General features: G+C 31.4%; 5 protein-coding genes across 5 annotated transcripts in view; 1 reads left to right on the forward strand and 4 right to left on the reverse strand.

The window, feature by feature from the left end:
• The window catches only part of LOC124539972 (oxidative stress-induced growth inhibitor 1-like), a 57,714-nt gene extending 50,656 nt beyond the window's left edge, over positions 1-7,058 (reverse strand). The window contains exon 1 of the mRNA XM_047117348.1: positions 6,816-7,058. The gene's annotated coding sequence lies outside the window, so the exon portion shown is untranslated. The remainder of the gene's footprint in view (positions 1-6,815) is intronic.
• Positions 7,059-7,363: 305 nt separating this feature from the next.
• Positions 7,364-9,067, forward strand: LOC124540051 (ubiquitin-conjugating enzyme E2 T-like). The gene is made up of 2 exons (XM_047117456.1): positions 7,364-7,741; positions 8,611-9,067. Exons 1-2 carry the CDS (start codon positions 7,489-7,491, stop codon positions 8,823-8,825), a joined length of 468 nt encoding a protein of 155 aa, XP_046973412.1. The 5' UTR covers positions 7,364-7,488; the 3' UTR covers positions 8,826-9,067.
• A 2,227-nt stretch (positions 9,068-11,294) lies between these two features.
• On the reverse strand, positions 11,295-13,272 carry LOC124540041 (kxDL motif-containing protein CG10681). Its single transcript, XM_047117441.1, has 3 exons — positions 12,979-13,272; positions 12,733-12,906; positions 11,295-12,102 (listed from the first exon to the last, which is right to left on the reverse strand). The coding sequence occupies exons 1-3, from the start codon at positions 13,122-13,124 to the stop codon at positions 11,790-11,792; spliced, it is 633 nt and encodes a 210-aa protein (XP_046973397.1). The 5' UTR covers positions 13,125-13,272; the 3' UTR covers positions 11,295-11,789.
• Positions 13,273-13,799: 527 nt separating this feature from the next.
• On the reverse strand, positions 13,800-15,141 carry LOC124540200. Its single transcript, XM_047117660.1, has one exon. The coding sequence runs from the start codon at positions 15,127-15,129 to the stop codon at positions 13,900-13,902; it is 1,230 nt and encodes a 409-aa protein (XP_046973616.1). The 5' UTR covers positions 15,130-15,141; the 3' UTR covers positions 13,800-13,899.
• Positions 15,142-16,518: 1,377 nt separating this feature from the next.
• LOC124540309 lies at positions 16,519-17,948 on the reverse strand. The gene is made up of 2 exons (XM_047117791.1): positions 17,845-17,948; positions 16,519-17,209 (listed from the first exon to the last, which is right to left on the reverse strand). The coding sequence occupies exons 1-2, from the start codon at positions 17,845-17,847 to the stop codon at positions 16,538-16,540; spliced, it is 675 nt and encodes a 224-aa protein (XP_046973747.1). The 5' UTR covers positions 17,848-17,948; the 3' UTR covers positions 16,519-16,537.
• Between the last annotated feature and the right edge of the window lie 9,529 nt (positions 17,949-27,477).

The raw sequence follows: 27,477 nt of genomic DNA on the forward strand, positions 1-27,477 counted from the left end.
TAGCTAGTCTCACGCACCTTTCAAACTGGAAAACACAAGCAATACTTAGTTTAATGCTCGGCATATACGATGGGTGTACACCAAGTAGACAGTAAGTTAAAATAAGCTCAGTATATGGTTACGAGTATTAAGACTCGTCTTGTAATCGCTGGAAACCATAACATGACATTGTTATTAAAATGGGACGTTGGTTATGTTTTACAAGAATGGATTAATACGAATACACCCCTAACGCGTTCAATTAAGGTTAATATTTCCATGTAATTACTGAGTTACACGATTACGCAGTGTAAAGAAAAGGTAAACAGTAATTTCTAAGTTATCGATAACGTTTACAATGTAAATATTAGTTCCGTTATATACTTAGAGTGTATTTTAACGAACTTCACTTCAGCGCTGGCGACGTTAAAATAATTTCAGAGGTAATTTATTTTGTTGTCATGCTCCTCGCTGAGGCACTGGATACATACACATGTACATGTAGCTGGTGTTTCAGTACGGCATGGGTAGTATTTAAAAGAAATGAAACGAAATATGCATACTAATATAGTTTTAAGAGGTTCTGTTACTAATCATTTTTATGGGCCTAAATAACCTGAAACAACAAGATTTTATACTTTATTTATTTCATTGTTATTTCCTCAAAGAATTTAGTATGTACTAAATAGTGTCAATATTGTTGTTTTTTCTTGGAAAAATTATAGTAAAACTGGCTTAGTTTATAATAGTATTCTATACCAATATTATACACATTTATTTCTTAAATTCAAAGAGATTTGTAAAATTAGAGCATCCATAGGAAACACAGTTCATTACAAATAATGGGCATGTTTTCATTGTTCTTTCAGTTTATTGTTACTTATATCACACTAGAAACTCAAATGTAATCATGTCGGTCGGTTCAGATCGAATGATTTGTTTTACCCTGTGAATCCACAATATGAAGAACTTTTCACTCATTTCCATAGAGTAAAAAAGTAAAGTAACAGCCTGTAAACTTCCCACTACTGGGATAAGGCCTCCTCCTCCATTAAGGAGAGGGCTTGGAACATATTCCACCTCGCTGTTCTAATGCGGGTTGGTGGAATGCACATGTGACCGAATTTCGATGAAATTAGACCCAAGCAGTTTTCCTCACGATGTTTTCTTTCACCGCCGAGCACGAGATGAATTACAAACATAAATTAAGCACATATCTATGGTGGTGCTTGCCTGGGTTTGAACCCACAATCATCGGTTAAGATTCACGTGTTTTAACCACTGGGCCATCTCAGCTCGCAGCATCTCATTTCCATGTAATCCAGCAACTTATTCAGACTCCAAAATGCACATCGAAGTTTCCCTACGATTATACCCATTTTCGCAATCTATTGTATGTTTGTCTTTTTGTCTGGTCGACACAAATAAATATTTAAATCAGATCATAATCAAATTTAACATGTAATGGAATTTATGGAAAATATGACGTTTACGGCACATCTGAGAACAGCTTGTACTGAAAGAATTATTTATCTTATCTTTAAATATTTACCAAACATAAATAGATTGTATTCTGCGAAATATAAACATAGGTAAATATAGAAAACAAATTCAACGGTAATTCTGATTTAGCTAAAGTTTATAAGTCGGTAGGTACGTTACCCACTATTGTGCAATATCTCCCATTCGGTGAAACACTTTAATTCTTGGCTTTTTTTTCAGATGAAAAAGTTACAGAAAATGATAGCGTACATCCAAACTTACTATTAATTGCATTATAAAATTTGTTTAAATGCCTTTACGATACAGAAAAACACAGATCGGATTCTCTGGGTTTTAATTAAAAGATAAACACTTAAAAATAAAAAGATGTAGTATTTCTTTAGAAAATCACCAGATTCTTAGATTATCGTCATGTCAACGACGGATCTCGCCTTAAGAACTCGTATAATGTCGGACACACACGTAAACAGTAATTCAATGAATACAAAGTCGAGTTCAGACAAGTTTTTACAACAAAAGTCAACACTTGTTTTTGTTCGAATTTCATGCGTTCACGCAACGTTCTTCCGATTGTGTTATGACCTTATCCAGTTGTCTCAAGAACTGGTCTAGTCTAGTACCATGTGTCTTATCGGTGAATAGCTTGCAAAAAACGCATTTATTTAGTTTATTATATACAGAGGTAAATAGATCACGTGATAATAAGAGGCTCTCGTAAACCATCGTCATATGCACTGTAAGTAACAAACCATCCCTAACATTATCATTTCGTCAACAAAAGTGGAAATTAGGATCTAGTTTCCCTCAACCTTTAATAATGCGACACTATAGTATTCAATTGCTGTTTGTATGTAGACAATTTGATGAGGACCTACCGAGACGGGCTCTCTATACACAACCCTACAATCAAGTGAAATGAATGCTGTCTGTTTCAATATATACGAACTATTAATTAGAATTTGATGCCTTTATGCCTGATGCCTTAGTACAGCAGTAAGATTCTATAAGAATTCCTTTCGTATCTCATTTATGTGATCACTTTTGAGCTTCTGGTAGAATCGAATCTTTGGATTTACGAATTATCTATACTTAATGAGAGTAACTCTGTCTGTCTAATGCTTTATTACGACCAAACCGTTAAACCGAACTCGATGAAATTTGGTAAGAAGCAAACTTGAACTCCAAAAAAGGACATAGGCTACTTTTTGCCTGACACATAACAACTAATACCCTAAAACTGTACAACTAAAAGTGCAATATAAAGTTAGACGATAGTTGTAATACGATATGATGTATGTATTGTTTTAATGCTGAGAGTGAGCAGTACGTTTTTTAGGAACATTTTTAAACGGGACTTCTGTTGCGTGACCGATGGCCATAACTTCATTCACTCTTAACTTCAATTAGATTCCTCATTCAATCGTTCCAAAATATGTCTTATGGTGCCGTTTTATTTATCTATATACTAGCTGTCACCTGCAGCTTAGTTCGCGTTTAAGGGGGAGGTTGTTTGTCATTTGTTAGCCAAAAAAGTCTATGTCTATCCTTCGCGTTCGAGTTTGCTTCACACCAAATGTCATCAAATTCCGTTCATTGATTTAGTGGTGAAAACGCGACAAACAAACAAACAAAGTTACTTTCAAATTTATTATATTAATATGTATAACTCATTCAATATGCAGTCAGATTATTGGACTGAGATTTTTTTTGATATCACTGCTGTCTGCTGTAGTGTACGCCAACGGTATGTTGTTCTTTTAAGGCATCATGCCCTCTTTCCAACACCGCTCTTCGAGCGCTTCTGTGTCCGTAGTGTCTACTGCACAATCAGCAAAAATATAATAAATAAACTCTATGGATTCATTTATTTGAGTGCATATTTATTTATTGGTTTTTGGTACTTGATAAAATTAGAAAATTACTGACTAACATACAACGCACTGCCAAAAGTTTGTCATTTTCTAAGAAACATGGTAATCGGTGTACAAGCTTCATCATTACATAGTATAATACAATGTCGCTTACCGCTGTCTGTCCTAATGTATGCTCAGATCTTTAAAATTACACAACTGATTTTGATGCGTTTTTTTAATAGATAGAGTTATGCGAAACGAAGATTTTTGTATATAGGTAGTACATGGATAATATAGTAAAGAAATACAGATAATTTTATAAGTTTAAATTCTGTAGTACTCGTATATTTAGTATTAGTATCGCTGCCGTGCGTAGCCGGGTCGGGTCGCTAGTATAAGTAAAAGACTGCTTAGTAACGGATACATTATTTTACTCAATTATTTATTGAGAAACCAGTTTTGTATCGGTAGCAATTTTGGTAATAAAACTATTTAAACCCTTTACCTGCGTGCAGTTTATACAACTTTAGTGTACTCTATCAACGCCTAAATTTACGCCTCCCGAGAGGTAAAATTAAATAAGAAGACTACATCTTTCCTGGGACTCAAAACTATCCCGATATCAAATATCTAAATCGGTTTTAGCGTGCGGGAGCAAAAGACAAAGTTACTTTTGCATTCATAATATCAGTGGTGATATCTTGTATGTTACTTTACCCTTGTACGTATCGTGAGGAAACCTTGAATGTTACGCTTAATCGTATAAATAGAAAACGACTAGATATTTCTATTCACTTTAGATTCGTAACTAGCCTTCACATCTACCGTTTTTTTTTTCTCGCTGGAAAAACGCCTTACGCGCTTCGCCCCACGTGATGGAAAGTGGGAGTGGAGCCTTCACTTCTACCTTACTTAACTCTATAATTTGGAAAATATACCCAAAAAAACCCGGTCATCAAAAACGTCATTTTATCTACTGATCTCATTTCAAGCTCGTATCAGTTGAGACAGTAAGATCACCTGTTTTTATCTTATCAGATAAGATATCTGTCAATTATGTTATAAAACTTGAGTCACGCTAATCTGTGGGTCTTCCCGATCTATCTGATCAGGTACCATCCGCTGTATCTAAAAATAAACACTTCTATGTAAACTATTATTATAAAGTGGTAAAATTTGTTTCTTTCAATGAACACCCTGCATCCTTCAAACCGGAACATAATAATCTATATATCTTAATATTATAAATGTGAATGTCTGTCTGTTGCTCTTTCACAACCAAACCGCTGAACCGAATTTGATAAAGTTTAGTATGAAGCAAACTTGAACTCGAAAAAAGGACATAGGCTAACCAACTCCCTAAAACGGAAGTGAAGCCACAAGCGAAAACGAGTATCACATATCACATGGAGATGATTGCTGTATGGAGGTAGAATTTGTGATGAATTGGTGATACCTACCCAGATGATAAGCACAAAGATCACCAAGTAAGAGCATTTCTTATCAGTCTCCTAATTTTGGCATATTAAGTAGTGTATATGTATTTATATGTATGTATATTATAAGCATTTACATATGTAAACTTTAATGTATTATATATATATATTTCTCATTTTTAGTTTAGTATTTGTTTTAGTTTTATTTTGTAATTGTAAACTCTTGCCTGTCTACCTTTCACTGTTCTGTCTATTTTCACTCTTCTGGGTATGCTGGAAGAAATCTCTTATAGGGATAAGCATACCTTTTAAATTTTGCTTTCCTGTGACTTATATATTTGTATCTGTACTGTATCTGGCAAATTTTAATAAACTGTTAAATAAATAAAATAAATAAATAAGTAAAGCCTACAATTATCCGAGAAACTATTCATAATTTTACAGCAAATATAATATAGGTAAGCAATTTACGAAGTGACTAGAAATAACTAATGAAATAGGAAATAACATATGTTTATTAGATATCTAATATGTTGTTACTATATGTAATAAAGCATAGCGTTATTATAAACAAGGATAATTATATAGTAATCAAGAACAGACAAATCATGTTCGAGAATCCAATTAGGATAAATTACTATAAGACAATCAGATATATAAAAACTCTTTGGTATGTCAGGCTTAACTTTTTTTCTTTTAAATTGAATTTGGAAACAATTGCTACACATCTTATTCTAATAGTTGTTTTAGCAACGGAGGAATATATCGCTCTTTTCAAGTAGCTTTATGGTATTAGAATAACATTGCTTACATTCAGTTTTAAAATAATGAATATCTGTGAAGTTTTGTAATAATCATCAATCAATAACATCTACATTTGTTATAGTTTCATTTCAATCTGGACGACACTTGTAGTAATACAATATCATTTAAGTTCATGTAATAAACTTAAGACTATTTATAAAACACTCTCTTAGATATGTTTATAAGACTGTAAGCTTATTGAATGGATGTTTTCATTCATATAATATACATCACTAGACTTTATCTTTTGTTATTACTTTTTAATTTATCTTAAAGGCAGGCAAGTGAACGATGACAGAAATCTACTATTTAATTGTAACCTACACAGATATTGTCAGAATAAGCAGTATGTTAACACATCATTGACACTTTCCCAATGATTATGATTTTACATCTCACTTGTCTATAATGTTTAAAGAAAATTTTAAATCAAATTTTGAATGAACTGTGTTTTAAAAATATATTGAAGCAATGTTTCTAACACTATTAATTCACATTCTCATATAAGTAATTCTGTCCTTTTTCAATGGACAATGCATAAATCAATCGTTTAAGCTTAAATCTAACTAATCAAAAATGTCTTTAATGAAGTCTATTGGTATTTTATAATTCTAAGTCCCCTTTTCCACTTTGATCAAGACTGAAAAGTAATATAATATATTAACTTGCCTGTTACTGGCAACCAGTTCAGATTATTTTGTAGTTAATATATTCACAAAAAAAGATAAAAAATAAAAAACAATATTAAGTGGATATTATAATGTATAAGTATAAAAAAAAATAGTGTTTTTTTTTTTAAATAATTTTCAATGCAAAAAATGTATAATCAAAGTCCAGTATACACAGAACTAAAATTACTGTTAAGCTAAATATTTTTTTACATTTTCGTTTATTAGAGAACGAAAGATGTAACACACATGTGAGTTACATGTTTAAGAAATGGTAGTTCCTAGAAACTACGTCGAATGCCGGCTTATTGAAACAAAATGAAGAATCTTATAAATGAGAAATCTATCGTTACACTTACTAATTTATATTGAAATACTTTAAAAGACATCTTCATATTTAATTTATTTCCTTAAATAGATAGAAACTTGATCTATCAATCCAACGTGTGTATATCGATTTTCAGACCTTTAAACATTTCAGACTAGCTATTAATTACTTTTAATACGCTTATTTAATAAATAAATCTATATTTATTTATCGTAAACAGTAAACTAGTAATAAATTTACTTACCAGTATATGTGCTGATGCTGTAGGTTGAAAATTTATACTGTTTTACTTGTACTAAATAAAGCAGCGACTATTCGTGCACTATTATAACAATAATAATTAATATTTATCTAGAATAACCATAGAATGTACGAGAACAATTATTTCATGAAATGACCTTTCCATATACTATTTTATAATTTTTTATACGATTCAACACACTACACTACCGCCTGCACCTTGTAAATATTCGAACTTGTCTACTTATAGTTCACCAACTTTCCGAATTGCATGAAAATGGCGCTAGTATCACTATTTGACATTTCAGAATTACGTTTAACATCTTGTCTTATTTTGTAGTGCTATAATAATTCTCATTACTATTTAAATAATTCTATAATATAATAATATAAAACAAAATTAATCAAATACAGTATTTTGATTGTAATATATAAATTTTTAATGTTAATAACAGCTTTATTATATTTTAAAGACTTTCTAAATGTATTGAGGACTTTAAAAGTTTTTATCAGTTACTATACAAATGTTTTATTTGACGTCAAAGTCAAATTATAATAAGGAATAGCGGTACGATATTTATTCACGTTATATGTTATATGTTACAATTAATTTATTTAATATTGATAAAAATAAATGTCAAATACTCCATGTAAATTAATAGCGAAAAAGTTCAGCCATGGCAAATATGCGGAATGCGCGTCTAATGCGTGAAATAAAGAATTTGGAAGCAACGCCTCCCTGGGGAATAACTTGCAATCCAGATAAAGATGAATCATTGAATGTTTTGCATGTGAAAATGTTAGGACCGAGAGGATCTCCGTATGAAAGTGGTGTGTTCGACCTTATTATCAACGTTCCCGAGAAATATCCCTTCGAACCGCCACAAGTGAAGTTTATTACGCCTGTATATCACCCTAATATTGACAAAGGTACCGATTTCTGCATATTTTTTTAACACATTTTAATAATTTTAAAATTAGAATTATTGCTATCCTCAAGTGTTAGCTCATAAGAAAATTAATATACTTGTTAACATTACTTATCTGATAAGTAACTATTCAATTATGTTATAATGAAATTCTATTTAATTATGACGAACAATTAATTATCATGGTTTAAGCCTTAAAGAGTAGGTAATAGGTGCTTGGTGCATCAGGAATTATTATCTTACCATCCAAAGTGAAAGTTTTAAAGCCTAAGTGCTTATTAAATTATAAAAAGATTTTTTTTCATCATTTGATCAACTGATTTTTTTTACTGCTAATTTGATAAACCCTCATTCCTATATCAATCTTACATGTTACTACTGCTACTACTACTACTTAAATTCTATTAATCTATAAAAAACATATTTCCAATTTTATCGATTTTGCCAAACTCTAAACCTACATTAATATTTAATTTATGTATTTTATATTTATGACTTTGTGAAGTTATAAAAACTGCTGTATAAATTAATATGAAAATTGTCATATATGACTGTGATTTTTAAAAACTGCTTTATAATTTGACATAATTTTTTTTATAATTTTATTTAGTGTGTTTCAAAGAATATCTTGGCTATACATTATCATACAATATAATTCAACATATACCAAAGCAATAACTACATATATTATATAATATTAAAAGTACAAAACTTACCCTGTCTCTCTGTTGCTCTAAAGTCACTAAATCAGACTTAATAAAACTTGCCCTGAGCTTTCTTAAATTGCAAGGGAAGACATAAGCTATGTCTATTTAATTTTTTGACTTATAATAATAATAAGTTAATAATTCAGTATTACATATTTTTCAGGTGGTAGAATATGCATGAACATGTTGAAGATGCCACCAAAGGGATCATGGTTGCCGACAATAACAATAGAAACACTTATCATTTCTGTCCAAAGCCTCCTCGCTAATCCGAACCCCGATGATCCTCTTATGATGGACTTGGCTATAGAGTACAAACATGATATAGAGAAATTTTTAGATAATGCGAGGAAACACACTGAAAAGTATGCTATATGATCATTATGGTGAGGCCATTGTTTTGGTCTTGTTTGAGATTTGGGTGAATGTTATGTAAAATGTAATCCTTTGGAACAACATTTTTTGTTACTAGTTTTAATTTTAATTTGTTATTTAGAATACAATTAACATCAAATAAAAATATGGAATTATAATAGAGGTGAAATCAATACTTGTTGTTTTAAGCTGGTCTCATTTAAGGAAACAAGTTTGAGTGCTCAATAAAGTTTAATGCAGAGTATTTTACTTATTTAAAGAAACTTACCACATGCTACTTTTTAGTATTAATTAAATACTTGCTACTTGCTTTAAATAGAATGAGCCTTAATCTGTATTGTGGCCATTACTTAAAATTATTATTTATTAACTTTGTTCTACTTCTATCAAATGAAAATTCTATTTTTTCATTTTTTTAATATAATTCTACAGTTACAAATTGTATTTTGTATTTGCAGCTAAAATATTTTTAATTGCAAAATTTTATTACTACAAGTAAATTATAATTGCTTTAGAAATAGATTGAAATTTGGTCTATCCAGCTGGTTACTGGAAAGTCATGGTTCATGGTGATCGGGTATTGGTTTCATGTCTAATATTTGTGATTATTTCTTAATTCTCTCTTTAGATTAAAACAAGTTTTCGATGGTACTGTTGCTGTTATTATCAACATCAAAATAAACTTTATTCAAGTGGTTACAAGCACTTTTGAATCGTCATTTAACAATTAAATGAAGCTACTATCGGTTCGGAAAGTAGATTCTACCGAGAAGAACCGGCAAGAAACTCAGTAGCAACTCTTTTTCAACATTCCCATTTCAATCCCGTAAAAGGCCCATTTCTAATGAATATTGAGATTATAGTTATTACTAGTGCACAAATCAATAAATTATAAAAATATATGTTTATTATTGTTGTTGTTGCATCTAAATAAGTTTTATCTTTGACTATTTTAGTTTTTGCTTTATTTATATATATTTTGTTTCTTTAACTGTGAAAATTCCGAAGCAAAGAATGTGCATTTATTTTTAATTGTGATAATTGCCATGACAAAATTTTATTTTTACGTATTTAATTTTATATCCGCGCGTGGTTAAAATGCAACGTAACTGACAAGCGCAGTCCGCCCAGTAGTGGAATGCAAAATTATTTATTAATTGTTAGTGTGGATTCTAGCTCACGATTTGCTAAAGTTTTAGATATTTATGGTAATATGAATATTTTAGTGACTAGACATTTTAATAAACATACCTATATAAATGTATATAAACGGTAATAATGACCCTCATTGACTTTATTGTAGGTCTTATATTATTCTAGATTTTTTTTTCAGCCTTATACTTCGACAAATTCTATCGTATTCTTGTAGTGCGCGGATTATACGTATTTAGTTTTATTATTTTATGTACTTCGTTATTGTAAGCATATTCCATTACTGTTTTTACTTTTGTATTATTATTATATAGCTATTAATCTTATATTTAGAATGTGTCTACTATGCCCTAAGTCGCGCCTGTCAAATAAGGGCGGGAAATTGATTTATTTTTTTGATAATTTTGTTAGGTACATAATGGATTTTGTTACTTATAAAATCGTTAAGTCACTAGTCGATTATAATATCAGATAAATAGTTAAAAGTTAATTAAAGATTTTAAAAGTTAAAGATTTTTCGCATTTTAAGTACCAAGTTATTTAAATGTATAATATTTACGAGGTTACAGAAATGTTATATTAATAAAATTCAATGGAAATTAATCGACACTGCAAAATAAATATAAACGAGGATTAGTACATTAAAATGGCGGTAAAATGTCAGCGTGCATATGAAATAATTGTAGTTGCTACATTATAAAATGCTCACTAGTGTTGGTATAAAAACCTTAAAATAAGATTTTCTTAAAGAAAACTCTTAAGATTTTTCATGAATAGAAAATTAAAAAATATGTGAAATAATTTTAAGTGCTAGTAATCCTACTTTTTTCAGTTAATAAAAACCACTTAAATCGAATTTAAGTCCTTACCTTTTAGAACTTCAGTGTCTTCAACCTTGTGATCTATTTTATTATTAAGTATGTACAATAAATAAGAATTATACCGAGGTGTTTGTATTATTTCAACACAAATTAAAAAAAAAATAAAATTTATATGTGTTAAAACGAAAGATTTTATCCATACAGCCCAGGACATTCGTTTAGCTATTCAAGTGTAAGTGACCATAGATATTTCTATTGGTTAGTTTAAAAAAAAAAACAATTTAAAATTTTAAAGTGTTTTTTAAAAATAAATGTCTATTCCTTTGATTATTACTTATTTTATCACTGCTATAACATTTTAATTCAAATTGATTTTGTTATATTGCACTAGATAATAAATATATAAATAAATGTAATAACAAATAAAACAGGTCAATTTAATAATTAATTTATTACATTCTATTAAATTTAAAAGAATACTGATTTAAATTAAAACAATGTAGAACTCTATTATTCTCTTTTTTTGTTTGTCTATAAACTAAAATTGAATTATAAATAAATTATATTTACAGATATAATTTGAAAATATCACAAAGTTGATTTTTAATGAGAGGTATTAGATGAGCAAATGAGCCCTTACATTAAGTGGTAAAAACTGTCCATAGATCTTAGCGCTGTAAGAAAGCTTAACGAATTCCTATATCTATTTTGGAACTAAGATACTATGTCCCATGGACCTGTAATTACACTGGTGCTCTAAGTATTACTGTTTGGTGGTAGAATATATAATGAGTGGTGTAACCTATCCTGACAAGCAAGTAAAAAGTCTACTAAGTAAATTATACGAATGTCAGTCAAAACTTCCATATCTATTACTTTTTAATGTTAATGGAATCTTATTGAGTGTTTACACTCTCAATTATCTGATATATTCCAAGCAAACTTACAATATAATAATCTGAAACTCAAAGTTTTCAATTAATTATTAAATATTTCAACCAGTATCTGTGCTCTCCTCGTCCCCTGAACTGGCACTCTCCGTTTCAGAAGAACTACTACTTTTGACCTTTCTCGTTGTTCTAGAACCTTCTCCCTCATTGCAGTTGATATCTATATCTGGTTTAGATGATTTTTTCTTAGATTTCTTCTCGTCTACACTTGCTGGTTTTAATGTTTCCGTTGAAACCGTTGCAACCATTTTGGATTCGATTTTAGTTTCCGCCTTGAAATCTTCCTCTTCTTCTATTGGTTTTTTATGTTCTACTGCGGCTGCCATTGCAACTTTGTAGGCATCAGGATACTGTGTGCTGGAAATTTGAAAAACAATTTATGTTACATAAATAAGTATTTTGAAATAGAGCATGATTTTTATATATTCTACTGTTAAATAAATATTTTTAATAATAGATGTCATCTCCATGGTTGTTGGTATATAAGAAGACAGTTATGAAGTTATATACAAAAAAAGTAGCTTTTGTCTAAATTCCATCAAATTTACTTTAATGGTTTGTCACAGAGTTGCTTTCACTTTGATATAGGATACATACTGATAACAGTATTATTATTTTTATATCTAAAAGCAAAATACCAATCATAAATTAATCAAGAAATCTTAGAAACCCAACACCTATCTTGAAATTTGGCAGGTATATTCCTTATAAAGTGTTGACATCCATTACAATCAATCCTATATATGAAAATATTTCAATCTGAGGCAACTCAAGGGAATTAAAAATTCAGGTCAACATTCAAGCAACACTGGCATATACTTTATTTGATTTATAATTATGACTAATCTCATTCTCAGCAAATTAATATTACATTTGCAGATTTATATTGCTATATATGTGCTCACTATGTACTGGAACTTAGTGTATTAAATTTTAACTAATATTATGTTCATTGGTATTTTAAGTAATAGTAAATAATAAAACTACCTTAGCTTAGTTTTGATAGCTCTTATCTTTTTAAATATAAATTCCAAATCCTTCTTCATGTCTAGAAGTAGTTGAGTGTGTTTCTTGAACTCTACTGAAGCAGCTCGAAGGCGGCTGGCCGACAATTGATTGCAGTTTGTTAGCATTTCAGTTGTTTTCTCAAATCGTTGTAGCCTGTAATATATAATAATTGAATAAGTATCAAGTGCCTTACGTGGAAATATATTTATTGAATACAATACATACATCGTTTTTTGCGCACGTATTATCATTTCAACATCAGTTTGATCGACCATTCCAGCCAAACCTTGAACGAAAACCTCCGGAGCTGAATAGTTTTGGAAGCATTCGATTGAAAAATCGCTTTCAGGGGTATCGTTAGCCATTGCCATTTTATATTATTTGAAGAGTAACTGTACTGTATATTATATGATTTGTAAATATAAACTGTGATTGCTAAATTGCAAATTACATGTTTAATATTTATACTCAAAAGCTAAGTCAATAGGAATTGTTAACATTTTATACGACAGGCGACAGCTGACTTTTGGATTAATCGTTCGAAAACTGCTTCCATATATGTATTATCTACGACCGCTTCTTATATAATCCATCTATAAATTCTATAATACGATACTTTACAGTATATTGTTGATTTGAATTATTATAGTATTAATCGTAATCAATATTATCAAAATATTATGAAAATTATATAAAATTTAAAAAAATCTTTCAGCTTTTATATTCATATAAGTAAACTTCCTCTCTTAATAATTAATATTTCCTATCGATGTTCAGTTACTTATTTAACATTATTAAGAAAGGAAATGTAAATTTAATTGTATTTAATTAACATGAGTATGTAATTTAGTTGAATAAAAATATATTAATAGTCGTTTTAATTTATACTGAAGTTGCTATTCGACATTTCGCTGGAATTTTTTTTTAGGAATGATTGTCAGGATAACGGGACTAGATTGGATGAAGAATCGCAGAGAACCGCGATCCAAAGTGCTTTTCGGGGCTTATTTCCATTAGGGCGCTTCTGTATGGCTATTGGAACCTAAACTTAGTTATAAATAATGATATATTATTACTCATGAGGATGATTTTATGACAATGAGCAACACATTTATTATGATTGCATGTATTTTTAATAATCAATAATTAAGAATTTATTTGACCTAAGCCATGAACTTCTAGATTGAAAGGTACCCCAAATCTTTTAATTTTTTCATTTAGACTTTTACGCCATGCCAGTTTTGGAATAGTTTTTGTTTGTTTGTTTAACAATCTACCTCTTTGCTGAGTAGTTAATGGTAAAATTCTCTTTTGACTCCTCTTTAAGTCTCTCCTAAACTGTAAGAGGCTGTTATAATGCCACCTGGGAATATAAATATTGTCATTGTTTTCAATGTGGGGGTAAATTCTTGTTTCGCTTTGGTCTCCGAAAACAATCCGAACTATTTCAGATGTCAGTTTATCTTCAGTCACTCGACCTTTCTTATATTTCATTTTTAAATTTCTAAGTAGTTGTTTCTGTTTTTCATGTAGATGTTTCAATGGAATCGGTGCATTGTTTTGTATGTAATGCCTGAGTTGTTCGATCACGTCATTTTTAACAGTTTGGTAGTGACTTACAAATTCATCTGGAGTAGGATCGCTTTCCGACGATTGAAGATCAGTTGCTTTTGCATTTTGTTTTAATTGTAAAATATAAGATTCTTGTTTTTTAGGCGCATCATCTAAATCGAGGAGTAAACTATTCCTTGTAAGATCTACAAATTCGCTTTCCTCCTTACTTGGTCTGTGATTATTAAATATTACAATGTCGATATCATTATTATCTGGTCTACTATCGTAATCAACACTGATCCTTTCGTAACCGCACCTGTCTCCATCGCAACGTAATCTTTTGTCTAATTCTAGATCATAAGAATCATCGTTGTCTCTTTCGTTCGTTTTAAATTCCTTTCTCCCTAATTGCTCATTAAGCTCATTGACAAATTGATCAACTTCATTTGCTACTTCATCTTCTGTGTTCTTGTCACCACATCTAGTCCCAGTGCATCCACACCTACCAGTTGCTTTACATATTTTGTCAGTCTCCGTTCTTAAAATATTGTCCAGGTTGTATCTCTGCGCACGGGGCTTTACATATAGATTCATTGTCTGTATGTTCATAAGATTGGGATTATTTGTTTTGTGTCCATGTCTGTGATGACTTGGTCTATTATGATGTAATTTACCGACCTCCAAGTCCTTGTTTTCTAGTGCATCTTGCGCATGAATACTATGTAATATTTTTTCTATGTCTAGAAAAGTATTTAAGCTTTGAGATACACTTATGCCGAAAATGCTACATATTATTAGAATCGTTAATAAATATCGAGACATGGTTTTCGTTTGGAAGTATCAAAAGTAATATGCCATCGTTATTATTAAGAACTGAAATCAAATTCAAATGTTGCATCATAATCGAATGATGTTAAATTAACCGTATAATTGAAAAAAAGTATTAAATTTTTAACAATCATGCGTAATCATTTTTTATGATTGTGACGCTAGTGAAATTAACTTAGTTATTATATCAGTAGGTACCTAATTTTTTGGACTTATTAGGAAGTATTTATTAGGAATATAACGATCAGTAAAATATAGTAGAATTATCTATGTTCTATCTAATATTTGACAGTATGCCGAAAGTTTACGTTAGTGTAGGGTTTATTCCGAAGGTCTAGACATAGTAATATTCAATATACAGTATAATTATTAACTAAACAAAACCAAGAACTCAATAGTTATACTAATATCTTAGTCGTCTTGGCCTATAGATACTGGCATCGACAGAAGTAGCTTTAGGCCATCTAAGTGTCTTAAATAATTTGATCTAAGACCTCTATATCCCTTCAGTCCGTGATGCGAACTGGATAACAGCTGCAAATATGTAGGAATAGTTTGGCTAAATTGCATTACAATTGAAATCAAGGAACTGGTACGGAGATAGATCATAATTTTGTTTTTTGTCACTGATTAATAATTAAGATGTTACCGAAAACTGGCGTTTTAGTATTTGCTTATTTCTTTGCATTAAAACAAGTGTTTACTATTTATTCTTTTGAATTATAAATTATTAATCATATTGGAAAATTATTAATTTTCACGATTAGGAATCTAAAAACCGTACTAAAGAGGACTTTCATGAGGAAAGGTTGTAAAGAGATTGCTCACTGATTATTTACTATGTCATGTGTAAAAACACGATAACAATTGGTGTGTAGCGTTCGTTAAGTTAGTAATAAAGCAATCGCCATATAGCTATGTGTTTAATCTATCTTTGATAAAATTTGGTACCGGTTAGAGGTAATATGTAAGTCCCGTAAGGAAGCAATACAGTAAGAGATAACAACATTTTTAGCTACATTTGTTTGAAAAAAGGTGTTTTGGTAATTTATTAAATCCAAAAGAATTACTCAAATAAGTTTTATAATGCCATTTTCCTCATTTGACAAGCCACAAAACGGGAGTTGTCGGTTCATTCGCAGAAGCTGTACTGTCCTAACTGTTATTTAGAAGCATTTTTCACTTTTGTCGCAATTTGGCTTCCTTGGGATGGACTGAAGTTGAGTCAATTGACATTCTTTATTAAAATAAATAAAGGAAAACTCAAAAACGTGTTAAAAATAAACGATTGTGAAAAGCTTTAAAATTATTATTATGATTTTACTACAACGTCTCATAAAGTCAAGAAGTCAAGTCTTTCTGATAGTCGAGGATATAATTTATTTTTACAGTGTTTTATATCTTAAGGTCTCTGCAAAAAACCTTCAATTTTCACATCTAAGGGGAAGGCATAGTGTAACAGTATTTCCTGCTCTGGATCAGATATCATACGACGACCTTGTTTCGACCCATGCAATTCATCAACTATATGCTGCAGTCTTCTAGCAGATACGCCATGCTCATCATTATGGTCCCTTAAATCCTTAAAGCTATCATCAAAATTCTTTAGATTAGCATTATAATCGTCCACATCTCCACCTCCGCTGTTCATGTTGTCATGATAAGCGAAATCATCGTCATATCTTCTCATCGATCTCATTTTCGTTATAATTGTATTCGCCAGTTGATTTACGTGGTCTTCAATGTTCTTTACGATCTTCTTTCTTATACTTTTCCTTCCCTTTCTCGTGTTAAGAAGATCTACCCAGGACTTGGATTTAGGAGTATCTGGGTCATGTTTTCCTTTATTTACATGTCTTTGATGAGCTTCAATGTCTTTATGTTTATTTATCCCTCGTCTTCTATATTCTTCTTCAGATTGAGCATCAAGCATGATATCTTTGTAGGAGTTCTTCTGATGTCGAAGGAGGTTCGCAACGTCAAATCTGTCATTTCGCTCGCCAAAGGTAACATCTGGTCTCAGACCGTATTGACAGAGTGACGGAGTGACGAAGAAGAGAACGATAAAATATTTCTAAAACAATAACATGATCTGTTAATAAAATGAAATGTGGAATCATATATGAATCAATCAGGAAATTTAAATGTTTTGCCACTAGTGTCGCCCTATATCTTTTCTTTGATAATTAAAAAAGATAGACGATCAAATAGATTCGATAGTCAGTGGACACTTCTGTCTACATATATTAACTCTGCAAATAAATATAAAACCACACCTTCTTCGCCATCAACCATGAAAATGAAGATGTTAGATTCTTTGTTAGTTTAATTAATATTATACTGGCTCACTTGCCTTTAATAGGAACCCAGTAACACAGAGTATTATATACTGCTGCATATTTTTCCAGCGAAGATCTACTGATGTTTATTATAAAATATAAAACGCGAGCCTGTGGATGTTGTAAATTAAATAATAAAAAAAACACTGAGTATTCATGTTTGCTAGCAGAATAATTGATGACTTTACCAGTTATGTTGGTTACCTAGTTACATTGGATTACACTGCTATAATAACGTAGTTGATACATCCTATAGGACCAAGAAGAGTACCCATGATTATTTTCCTAGACTAGGCAATATTTTATAATACTTTTTTAATTACTTCACAATAGTTTATTTAATTAAAAAACTATGACACGTGTTATTTACCATTTTAATCCAATTTATCTTGCGTTAATTAAATACTAAGGCCTTGTATCTAATAAAGTTATATTTATTCAGTAAGTCATAAATAAAATAAGCATGGATGTAATGTCATAAAAATAATGATTTCTTGCCATGTATAAAATTTAACTAGATTTTTAATTGAAAATCAAAACAAACCATAAAATTATCAATTATCATATAATTTATTTCTATGATGAAGAATTTCAAATATCACGTTATGTTAAGTCTTCCAGGAGTACGGTAGCCAGGATTTGTACAGTAGCGATCCCGTGGCTTAACCGATGTCGCAAGACTTTTATAGGGTAAAAATTCTGTATAATCATGGTGTCCGTTAAGAGTACAATTTCCGTTGCCCGAAAAAAAAGTCTTAATTCGGGCAGTTTAGTTAATAGACTATAAGGCAAATTAATACTTTGAAACTATTACGTACTGAGCTGAAAATTTTCAGACATTAATGCTTGTCATTGTCTAAGAGGCAACGTTTAATAATGCCGTTTTCTTTTTTCCTCCTAATTATATTACAAATCAATGATTATTATACTTATCTTATTTCTTATATTAGTCGCTCAGTTACAGCCACGTTAAGGTGTCTGTATCGACTTCGAAATTTCCTTTCCATCAAGACTAAGATTTTACTTGTGCACGCCTTGGTCTTTCCCATAATTGATTATGCAGACGTATGTTATTGCGATCTCAACGAAAATCAACTGGATAAACTTGATCGTCTCTTAAACAACTCTTTGCGCTTCATCTTCTGTCTTCGTAAGTTCGACCATATCTCTCTGTATCGTGATAAACTGAAATGGTTCACAATTCGACAACGTAGAGACTTCCGATTACTTTCATCTCTTTTCTCTATTCTCTTTGATCCTCTCTCTCCCGAGTATTTGAAAGGTAAATTCAAATTTCTTAGTAATAATCATAATCGTCAACTACGTTCTAAGGATTCTTACCTTCTCTCTGTCCCTACTCACTCTTCCGGTTTCCTCTCTAATTCCTTCTCCGCTCAAACCATCCGATTATGGAATAAACTACCCGAATATATTAGAAAAGCTACCTCTAAATATACTTTTAAAGCTCGCTTACGTGAGCACATATTGTCTGATAGCCCCTAGCTCTTACTTGACTTCTGTTTATTATATCTTTATATATATATATATATATGTATATGATATGTATGTATATGTTTTATTTAGATTTATATAAGTATATCCATATATTGTTTTATATTTTTATTTATTTATTAAACACCGCCTTCTTTTGCTTTTCTGATTAGCCTAAAGGTTGACTGGCAGAGAATGCCTTAAGGCATTAAGTCCGCCTTTTGTCCCATATATATATATGTTATATACATGGTGTTCAATAAAATATTTAAATAAAATAAATAAATACTTGTAGGTACATATATTTCTTTCTTTTTTAGATATTCCCTAATGTAAACATTTGACATGCTATGATGATCCTCCTGTCACTTTTGGTTACAGCAAATAATCAAAATATAAAAAATTAAATTAAAAATTTCAGAAACCCCCGCCACAAAAAACATAAGCTACCTTTAAAAAGTAAAAAATAATAAAAGAAAATTAATCCTAAAGTACCTATATGCATAAGTATGTATTAATATTAAAAAAAAAACTTCGCGTTGGGGGACCGCACCTAATTAATTAGTGTCACATGCTTACCTATCTCATCTTTTATATAACACTTAATATTATTTTATACAATAGCGCTCGGTCCCCCAACGCGAATTTTTTTTTTTAATATTAATACATACTTATGCATATAGGTACTTTAGGATTAATTTTCTTTTATTATTTTTTACTTTTTAAAGGTAGCTTATGTTTTTTGTGGCGGGGGTTTCTGAAATTTTTAATTTAATTTTTTATTTTATACTTTTTAAAGGTAAGCATCCCTATAATATCTCTGGTTAAGTTGTAAATACGTTGGTTCTTGTTGATTTAAAACATATAAGTTAAGATTACATTTTGAGGTCAATCTTGTTCTTTTTTATTTTAGTTACTAATTTTTTTTTTGTTTCTTAATTTTTTTTTTTTTTTATCTAATAATTTTAGTTAATTATTAATTAATGTTTTTTGTGATGTACAAGTCATAACATTTCATTTGATACCCCAATTGAGCATATTTGCAGACATTCGGTTTTTCTTCCCCACTTTAACCCCCCATAACTTTTAAACGGCTAAACCGATTTTCATCAAACATGTCTAAGAACACTCGCCCGTAAAACACCTATAATACAAAAAAACGAAATTGAAATCGGTTCATTCGTTCGGGAGCTATGATGCCACAGACAGACAGACACACAGACAGACAGACAGACAGACAGACAGACAGACACGTCAAACTTATAACACCCCTCTTATGCTTATAGTTTCGCTATAAGTCTAAATGGATGGATATGGATATGGATATCAAATGATATCAATATATCCATAAAGCGCCATTTTGTAGAGGCAGCCATCTTGGATTTTAAATTTTTCATACCTAATAGTATTTCACTAGTCAAGCCCTTTCATTTGATACCCATATTGATCAAGTTGTAATAAAAAAATGTTAAGCACCATTTTGTAGAAGCAGCCATCTTGTATTTTAAATTTGTCATATCTAATAGTATTCTACTAGTCAAGCCCTTTCATTTGATACCCATATTGATGGAGTTTAAAAAAAAAATCTAATCTGTCATTTTGTGTCGGCGGCCATCTTGGAACAATTTTTTTCAAACTTACGTAAAAACACTCTCGACATTTTCTACTGTCAAACAAAAAAAACTAAATCAAAATCGGTCCATCCGTTCGGCGGCTAGAGTGGTACAGACAGACACACACACACACACACACACACACACACACACACAGACACGTCAAACTTATAACACCCCGTCGTTTTTGCGTCGGGGGTTAATAAACTAATCGCTTACGCAGGACATTTATAGGGCACGATTGGGAGTGCTAACACAGGAGTACCTCTCTTCTAAGCCAATGGGACGGTATTCCCGACACTACCTAAAAGAGTTTAGATGCAGGATCAACGGATTTACGCGCTTTCACAGGCTTACCAGATTTCCAACTACCACATTCTGTAACTAAGATTTTTTTCGACAGAAAAACTCAATAGTTTTATCAACACCTTGGCCTTGAACTAAATACATCGGGAGATATAATACATTTTTTTTTATTTTCAGCCTTTTAACTCCTTAGTAATAATAATAGTAACATTTTATTTAGTGACTAATGCTCTATTTAAATTTGGTTTTATTGCTAAGATTTTTTTATATTTATGTGGTTACAAATACATATTATAGGTACAATTAAAATAATCAAGTGAGATATATGTATATAAATATACACATAATTCATCTCGTGCTCAGCAGTGACGGAAAATATCATGAGGAAATGCATGTGTCTATTTCATAGAAATTTTGCCACATGTGTATTCCAAACCGCGTTGGAACAGCGTGGTGGAATGTGTTCCAAACCTCAAAGGGACAGGAGGCCTTAGGCCAATAGTGGGAAATTTACTGGCCGTTGTTGTTGTTTACAATTGTTTTATATATTCTCGTATCTTTGTTAAACCCTTCAAAATGGTTATTGATATTAATTACGTTAACATTTCAAAGATAAAAATATAATAATGGCGCTGGCTTACAGTCAGTTGTAAATGTTTAATATAAATAGATATAAAATAAAAACGCAAAAGTTACTACTAAAACTATTTTCCTCGTAATCTGTCGCATATGACCACGCGCGGTCGGTTTGGCGGGAAAAAATGCAAATGGCGGCGCAACGTGACGTCACGTCCGCACAGATGGCGCGCTCTGATGTTGTTTTAATTACAGCAATGTTTTATTTCATTTCCAGCTTTCCCGTGCATCTGGATTCTTCTTGCGTGATGTTGGATAGAAAACATTTCAGCTTGTTATATTTATCTGTGGAAATGAATGGTTCATGTTAGATTACGCCTAGACTCGGCGTAATGTTATACGTGAAATACAGGAACAAAATAATTAATTTTATTGACTGCGAATTTCTTCAGAACTAAAATTAAATATTTAAAAAAAAAACATTCATAATATTTTAATAATAATTTACCGTTGTAGCGTAGTTTACGTGCATTTTTAAGAGAATTTCGATTGATTGAAGATTTGAGCGAGATGGCCCAGTGGTTAGAACGTGTGCATCTTAACTGATGATAGCGGGTTCAAACCCAGGCAAGCACCGCTGATTCATGTGCTTAATTTGTCTTTATAATTCATCTCGTACTCAGCGGTGAAGGAAAACATCGTGAGGAAACCTGCATGTGACAAACTTCATAGAAATTCTGCCACATGTGTATTCCACCAACCCGCATTGGAACAGCGTGGTGGAATATGTTCCAAACCTTCTCCAAGGGAGAGGAGGCCTTTAGCCCAGCAGTGGGAATTTACAGGCTGTTGTTGTTGTTGTTGTTGTTGAAGATTTAATTTTTTAATTTGACAGTTAGGCAAACGTGTTTATTATTTCACCCTGAAACATTGGTAGCTGAAAAATTACTAATTATTACGATTTTAAAAAATTTAATTAATTATTACGATTTTAATACAAGAAATATATATTTATTTATAACATAAATTAGGTAATTTATATATTATATCGGAGTTAAGTTTCTCATGACCAATTACCCGAAAGTCATTTTAATTACGATGTTAAATCAAGAACAATAGGATCTTATTATTAATTGCGAGATTCCAGTTTCCATTTTCATGTTCTTAATGATCTGTGTTTACGATACATCTCGGTGAAGGAAAACATCATGAGGGAATCAGCTTGTGTCTAATTTCAAATTCTCCAAACAACAGGTGAGAGTAAATGAGACTAACAGTCTTAAAGGAATGTTTTATTTTATTCATTTTAGCGCATTTAAATAAAAACTATAAGTACTATAGTATTGGTCGTTGTTCTAGTGGTAACTAAATAAGTTGATCTTTATTAACATTATATATGTGTTAGTAACTCTGCCTGTTTGTCATTCTTTCACGACCAAACCGCTGAATCGAATTTAATGAAATTTGGCATGAAGCAAACTTGAAGTCCAAGAAAGGACATAGACTACTTTTTTGCCTAATACATGACAACCAACACACTAAAGCACGAGCGAAGCCATGGACGTCTACTATACTATATGATAAGTGGGTGAATCTTCACAGACAATCTTGACTGTACATAGCCCTACTATCTAATACTACTTGGTTCAAAAGTAAAAGTTAAGTAACAGTTTTTCTCCCATTACGGAGAGGGTTTGGAACGTATTCCACCACGCTGTTCCAATGCGGTTTGGAATACACATGTGGCAGAATTTCAATGAAATTTGACACATGCTAATATCCTTAAGATGTTTTCCTTCACCGCCGAGTACGAGATGAATTATAAACACAAATTAAGCACATATTTATAGTGGTGCTTGTCTGGGTTTGACCCAAAATCATGGGTTACGATACACGATGTTCTAACCACTGGGCCATCTCAATTTGCAATTTTTTCGATTGCAAGATTCAAACAAAAAATACTGACATACGAAATCAAACCTTACATTAAATTCCATACGCAAAATATAAGCGCATAATCAAAATCGATGAATACATGCCAATCAATTAAGCCCTAGATGACCTTTTGCCAGACAAAAAGGAACAACACTTCATTAATATTGCACGGAGCTAATGATTGAAGCGAGCAAACGCACCTGAGCCGGTCTGGACACGTGAGCGCAGGTGTGCTACGGAACACGTGCGCACGTAGCTCAACGTTCGTTGTTTTAAAGTTTGGGATTAATTAAAAGTCACATATAATATATATGAATACTGATTGTTTGTAATTAAAAAAAAATAGTTTGTATTGCCAGAAATATTTCCAGATTTTCTTTAAGTTATATCGTTGTTGTCAATTCGAAGATCTTGGATTAATAGTGCAAATAAACTCATTAAAAGTACTCATTAAAAGTACTGCCTTTACTTGTGACTGGGTTTATTTTTGCCCAAAGGATTGGAATTACGATTCAAAGGGAAAATGCATTGCAGGCATTCTTGACACTATTCTGTCATTATATATACAGTAGCTGGTTTAAATTTTATTTATATTATGTAGGACTTGGTGTTATATCTTCCTTTTTTCTTCTTTTTTGGTCACCATCGCCCATAGACAATGACGCTGTTAGAAATATTAACTGTTCCTTACAACGTCAATGTGCCACCAACCTTAGGAACTAAGATGCTTAGTCCCTTGTGCCTGTAGTTACACTGTCTCACTCACCCTTCAAACCGGAACACAACAATACTGCGTACTGTTGTTTAACGGTAGAATATCTGATGAGTGGGTGATACCTACCCAGGCGGGCTTGCACAAAGCCCTACCACCAAGAAAATCTGGAACTTTGGAATATTTAGTGTTTGTTGCAAAAATGGAATCGGAATTTCCAACCATACCGGTACCAACCGAGAAAGGCTTGAAAAAGTTTTTCCATAATATATCATCCTCAATAGCCAGTGCAGGTTTTACAAGAAAAGAGAGTAAGCAAATACACGGGAATCGCTATAACTTCATTTCATTTCCGAGTTTCTTGTGCCCCTGACATGTTCTCATCATAGAAATTCCATGACTTTTGATTGCCTTATCCTGAGGCACGATTACTAGACAGCTATTCGACCAATAAGGCAGTCGGTGAGCTTTTGCAGACTCTAAATATATAAGATCAATTGGACCGACTCAAAATCAAACTTTACTTTTATATCGACGTAATGAATATCATGAAACACATATTAACTTTCCTCTTTTTTCATCAACTGTTTAATATTTCAAGTTTTATTTATTGCACATTATATCCGAACTGATGTTCCAAGTTTTGATCATGTAAAATATCATGATCATCATCATCATCATGTCAGCCGTAAGACGTCCACTGCTGGACATAGGCCTCTCCCAATGATTTCCACCTTGACCGGTGAGTAGATGCCTGCATCCAGCGATACCCCTAAAAATAAACAATACTAAAAATAAAAAATATAAAATACTAAATAGCGATAAAATATTGGGTTGAAAAAAATTAAAATGTCCCAAAATATCATTCAAAATCTTTACAACAATATATGCAAACATCTAAAATATCATATTATGAGGATACATTTTTCTTGTAAAGCCTAACCAATGCCTAACTAAAAAATGTATATCAAAGAAAGAAAGAAATGTTTATTAGGACACAGTACATAATTAAAGAATAATAAGTATAAAAAATTTAAAACAAAAAAAAAGAAAAACAACATTTCAGTATATAACACATATACACTTGGCAAATTTTGTCAACCACAAACAAAGAACATCGACAAACAAAGACGAATTTAATTTTCTTTTCAAGCAATATTTAAATATTATCATTAAATAGGACTTGGTAACCAAATGATCTTATCAGACGTCAGTCTATTTCAGCACGTGCCCGTTAAGATCTCATAATTATTCAAGTGTTACGAAGCTATTGTGAATTTATGACACGCAAAACCACCTGTACTAACCGTAACGTGTTCACTTGTTACAACAATTCGCTACGCACAAAACAGATGTCAAAATAAACGTGGAGACAATAAGGATGTCTGTTCACAGTGGATGTAGCACCGTATCGCGCTATGCAATCAAAACTAAATCTTTGTTTTATATGGCATAATCTATATTAATATTATAAATGTAAAAGTAAGTAAGAGATTGTAAATATTTCTTTCAGTTATCAATGTTTATGGATGGTATTGGCAACTTACAGATGGCTCATGCCAGTCTATTAAATAATTATATAGTAACTAGCCAGATTTATAAGACATTACCTACACTCTGTGGAACCAGCTTTCGCCGGCGATTTTTCCGAACCGATACGACTTGGAAAAGCGTACTCCTTCCTTAAAGACCGGCAACGCACCTACAAGGCCCTTGGATGTTGCAGATATCCATGGGCGGTGGTAACCACTTTCCATCAGGTGAGCCTCCTGCTCGTTTGCTCCCTATAACATAAAAAAACTAACAAATAAACCGATTGTTTAGCTTTATATAATAATATAGATTTTTCGGATCGAATCACTGAACTCCTTCGATTGTTGAGTTCAGAAACTCACCATTGATGTAACGCAGATTCAATCGAAATTTCACAGTTGAGCATATTGTCGTAAAGTGTCAATGTTATACATCCAACTATCTTCAAAGTAAATGAATGGGAAGGCAAGGCTTGTCTTATGGGCAAGTTTATCAAGTAAGATTGTTCTATTTTGTTAAAATAGTGCTATAGCGAAGTATAGCTGACCGATGAGGAGTTACCCTTATACAAGAAGTATTTAGGAATATCTAATATTGGTTCCACAGCTATTATTTATTTATTTTGAATATTCCACACAGCAAGTTAAGAATCTTAAAATAATCAATGGGTTCTATTTGCGTTTTATGATTGCATGTGGTCACATGTTCGATTCTCTCTTGTACGCATTGTTATTATTCAACAACAATCAACAACAACAGCCACAGCAGCCACTACTGAGTTAAAGCCTCCTCTCCCTTAAGGAGAAGGTTTGGAACATCTTCCACTGTTCCAATGTGAGTTGGTGGAATACACATGTTGCATAATTTCTGTGAAATTAGACACATGCAGGTTTTCTCACGATGTTTTCATTCACCGCCTTCATTATTATTACTATATATATACAATGTTTACATTGTCACTACAAAGCTTAATAGGAAACTTTATTATGGACAAGCACTTCTTAATCTTAATTTCACAGGTTTATATTAAATGTGTAATAAAACTACTAACACAACATTAATTTATGTCACTATATTAATTTACCGATCGATTCATATATTATTTATCCACTTATTGTATATCATTATATCCTTTGACCGCCCATCCAAGAATCCAACTTTCTTCTGCCCTACCCGTTCAAAATCTATCGCCTTTTGTTTTTCTCGTACCAGGCAGTACCAGCTCGCCGCACTACGCCACGAGAGGAAGTGCCGGGAGTCCCACAATACTGTGTCGAATACCGAATCAATAATCATACTAATAAATGTTATTTCAAATAAAAACGTATTTAAAAATCATAGCCGTACTAAATATTATTATTTCAATTCAAATTATATAAGTATATTTAAAAAAATCATGACAAATGCAAAGTCAAAAGTTTTGATTTTATGTTTTAAATTAATTTTAACTACTCGTAAATGTAAGTTGAAAATATATTTGATTTTATATTTTACGAGAGTAGCATGCGGTAATGATTTATACGTTCGCCATTTTTAATTTATAACCGTACCTCCTATTTTATATAAATAAAATTTTAACCCCTTGAGGGGTGAATTAAAAAGTAGCATATGACTTTAGGGGCTTAAGCTTATTTCGTCACAAATTTCATCAAAATCTGTTCAGCGGCTTAGTGTTGAAAGCATGACAGCAGATATACCTTTGCATATAATAATATTGGAGTAATTACTGCAAAATAATCTCTCAGGGGTAATTTTAAGTCTTGATTTCGTTGATAGAATAAGGAAGATACGATATTTTTGTTTTTGTATACACCACAATTATATTAAAAATGTAAAA

Source organism: Vanessa cardui, chromosome 24 (genome assembly GCF_905220365.1).
Source record: "Vanessa cardui chromosome 24, ilVanCard2.1, whole genome shotgun sequence".
Taxonomy (NCBI): Eukaryota; Metazoa; Arthropoda; class Insecta; order Lepidoptera; family Nymphalidae; genus Vanessa; species Vanessa cardui.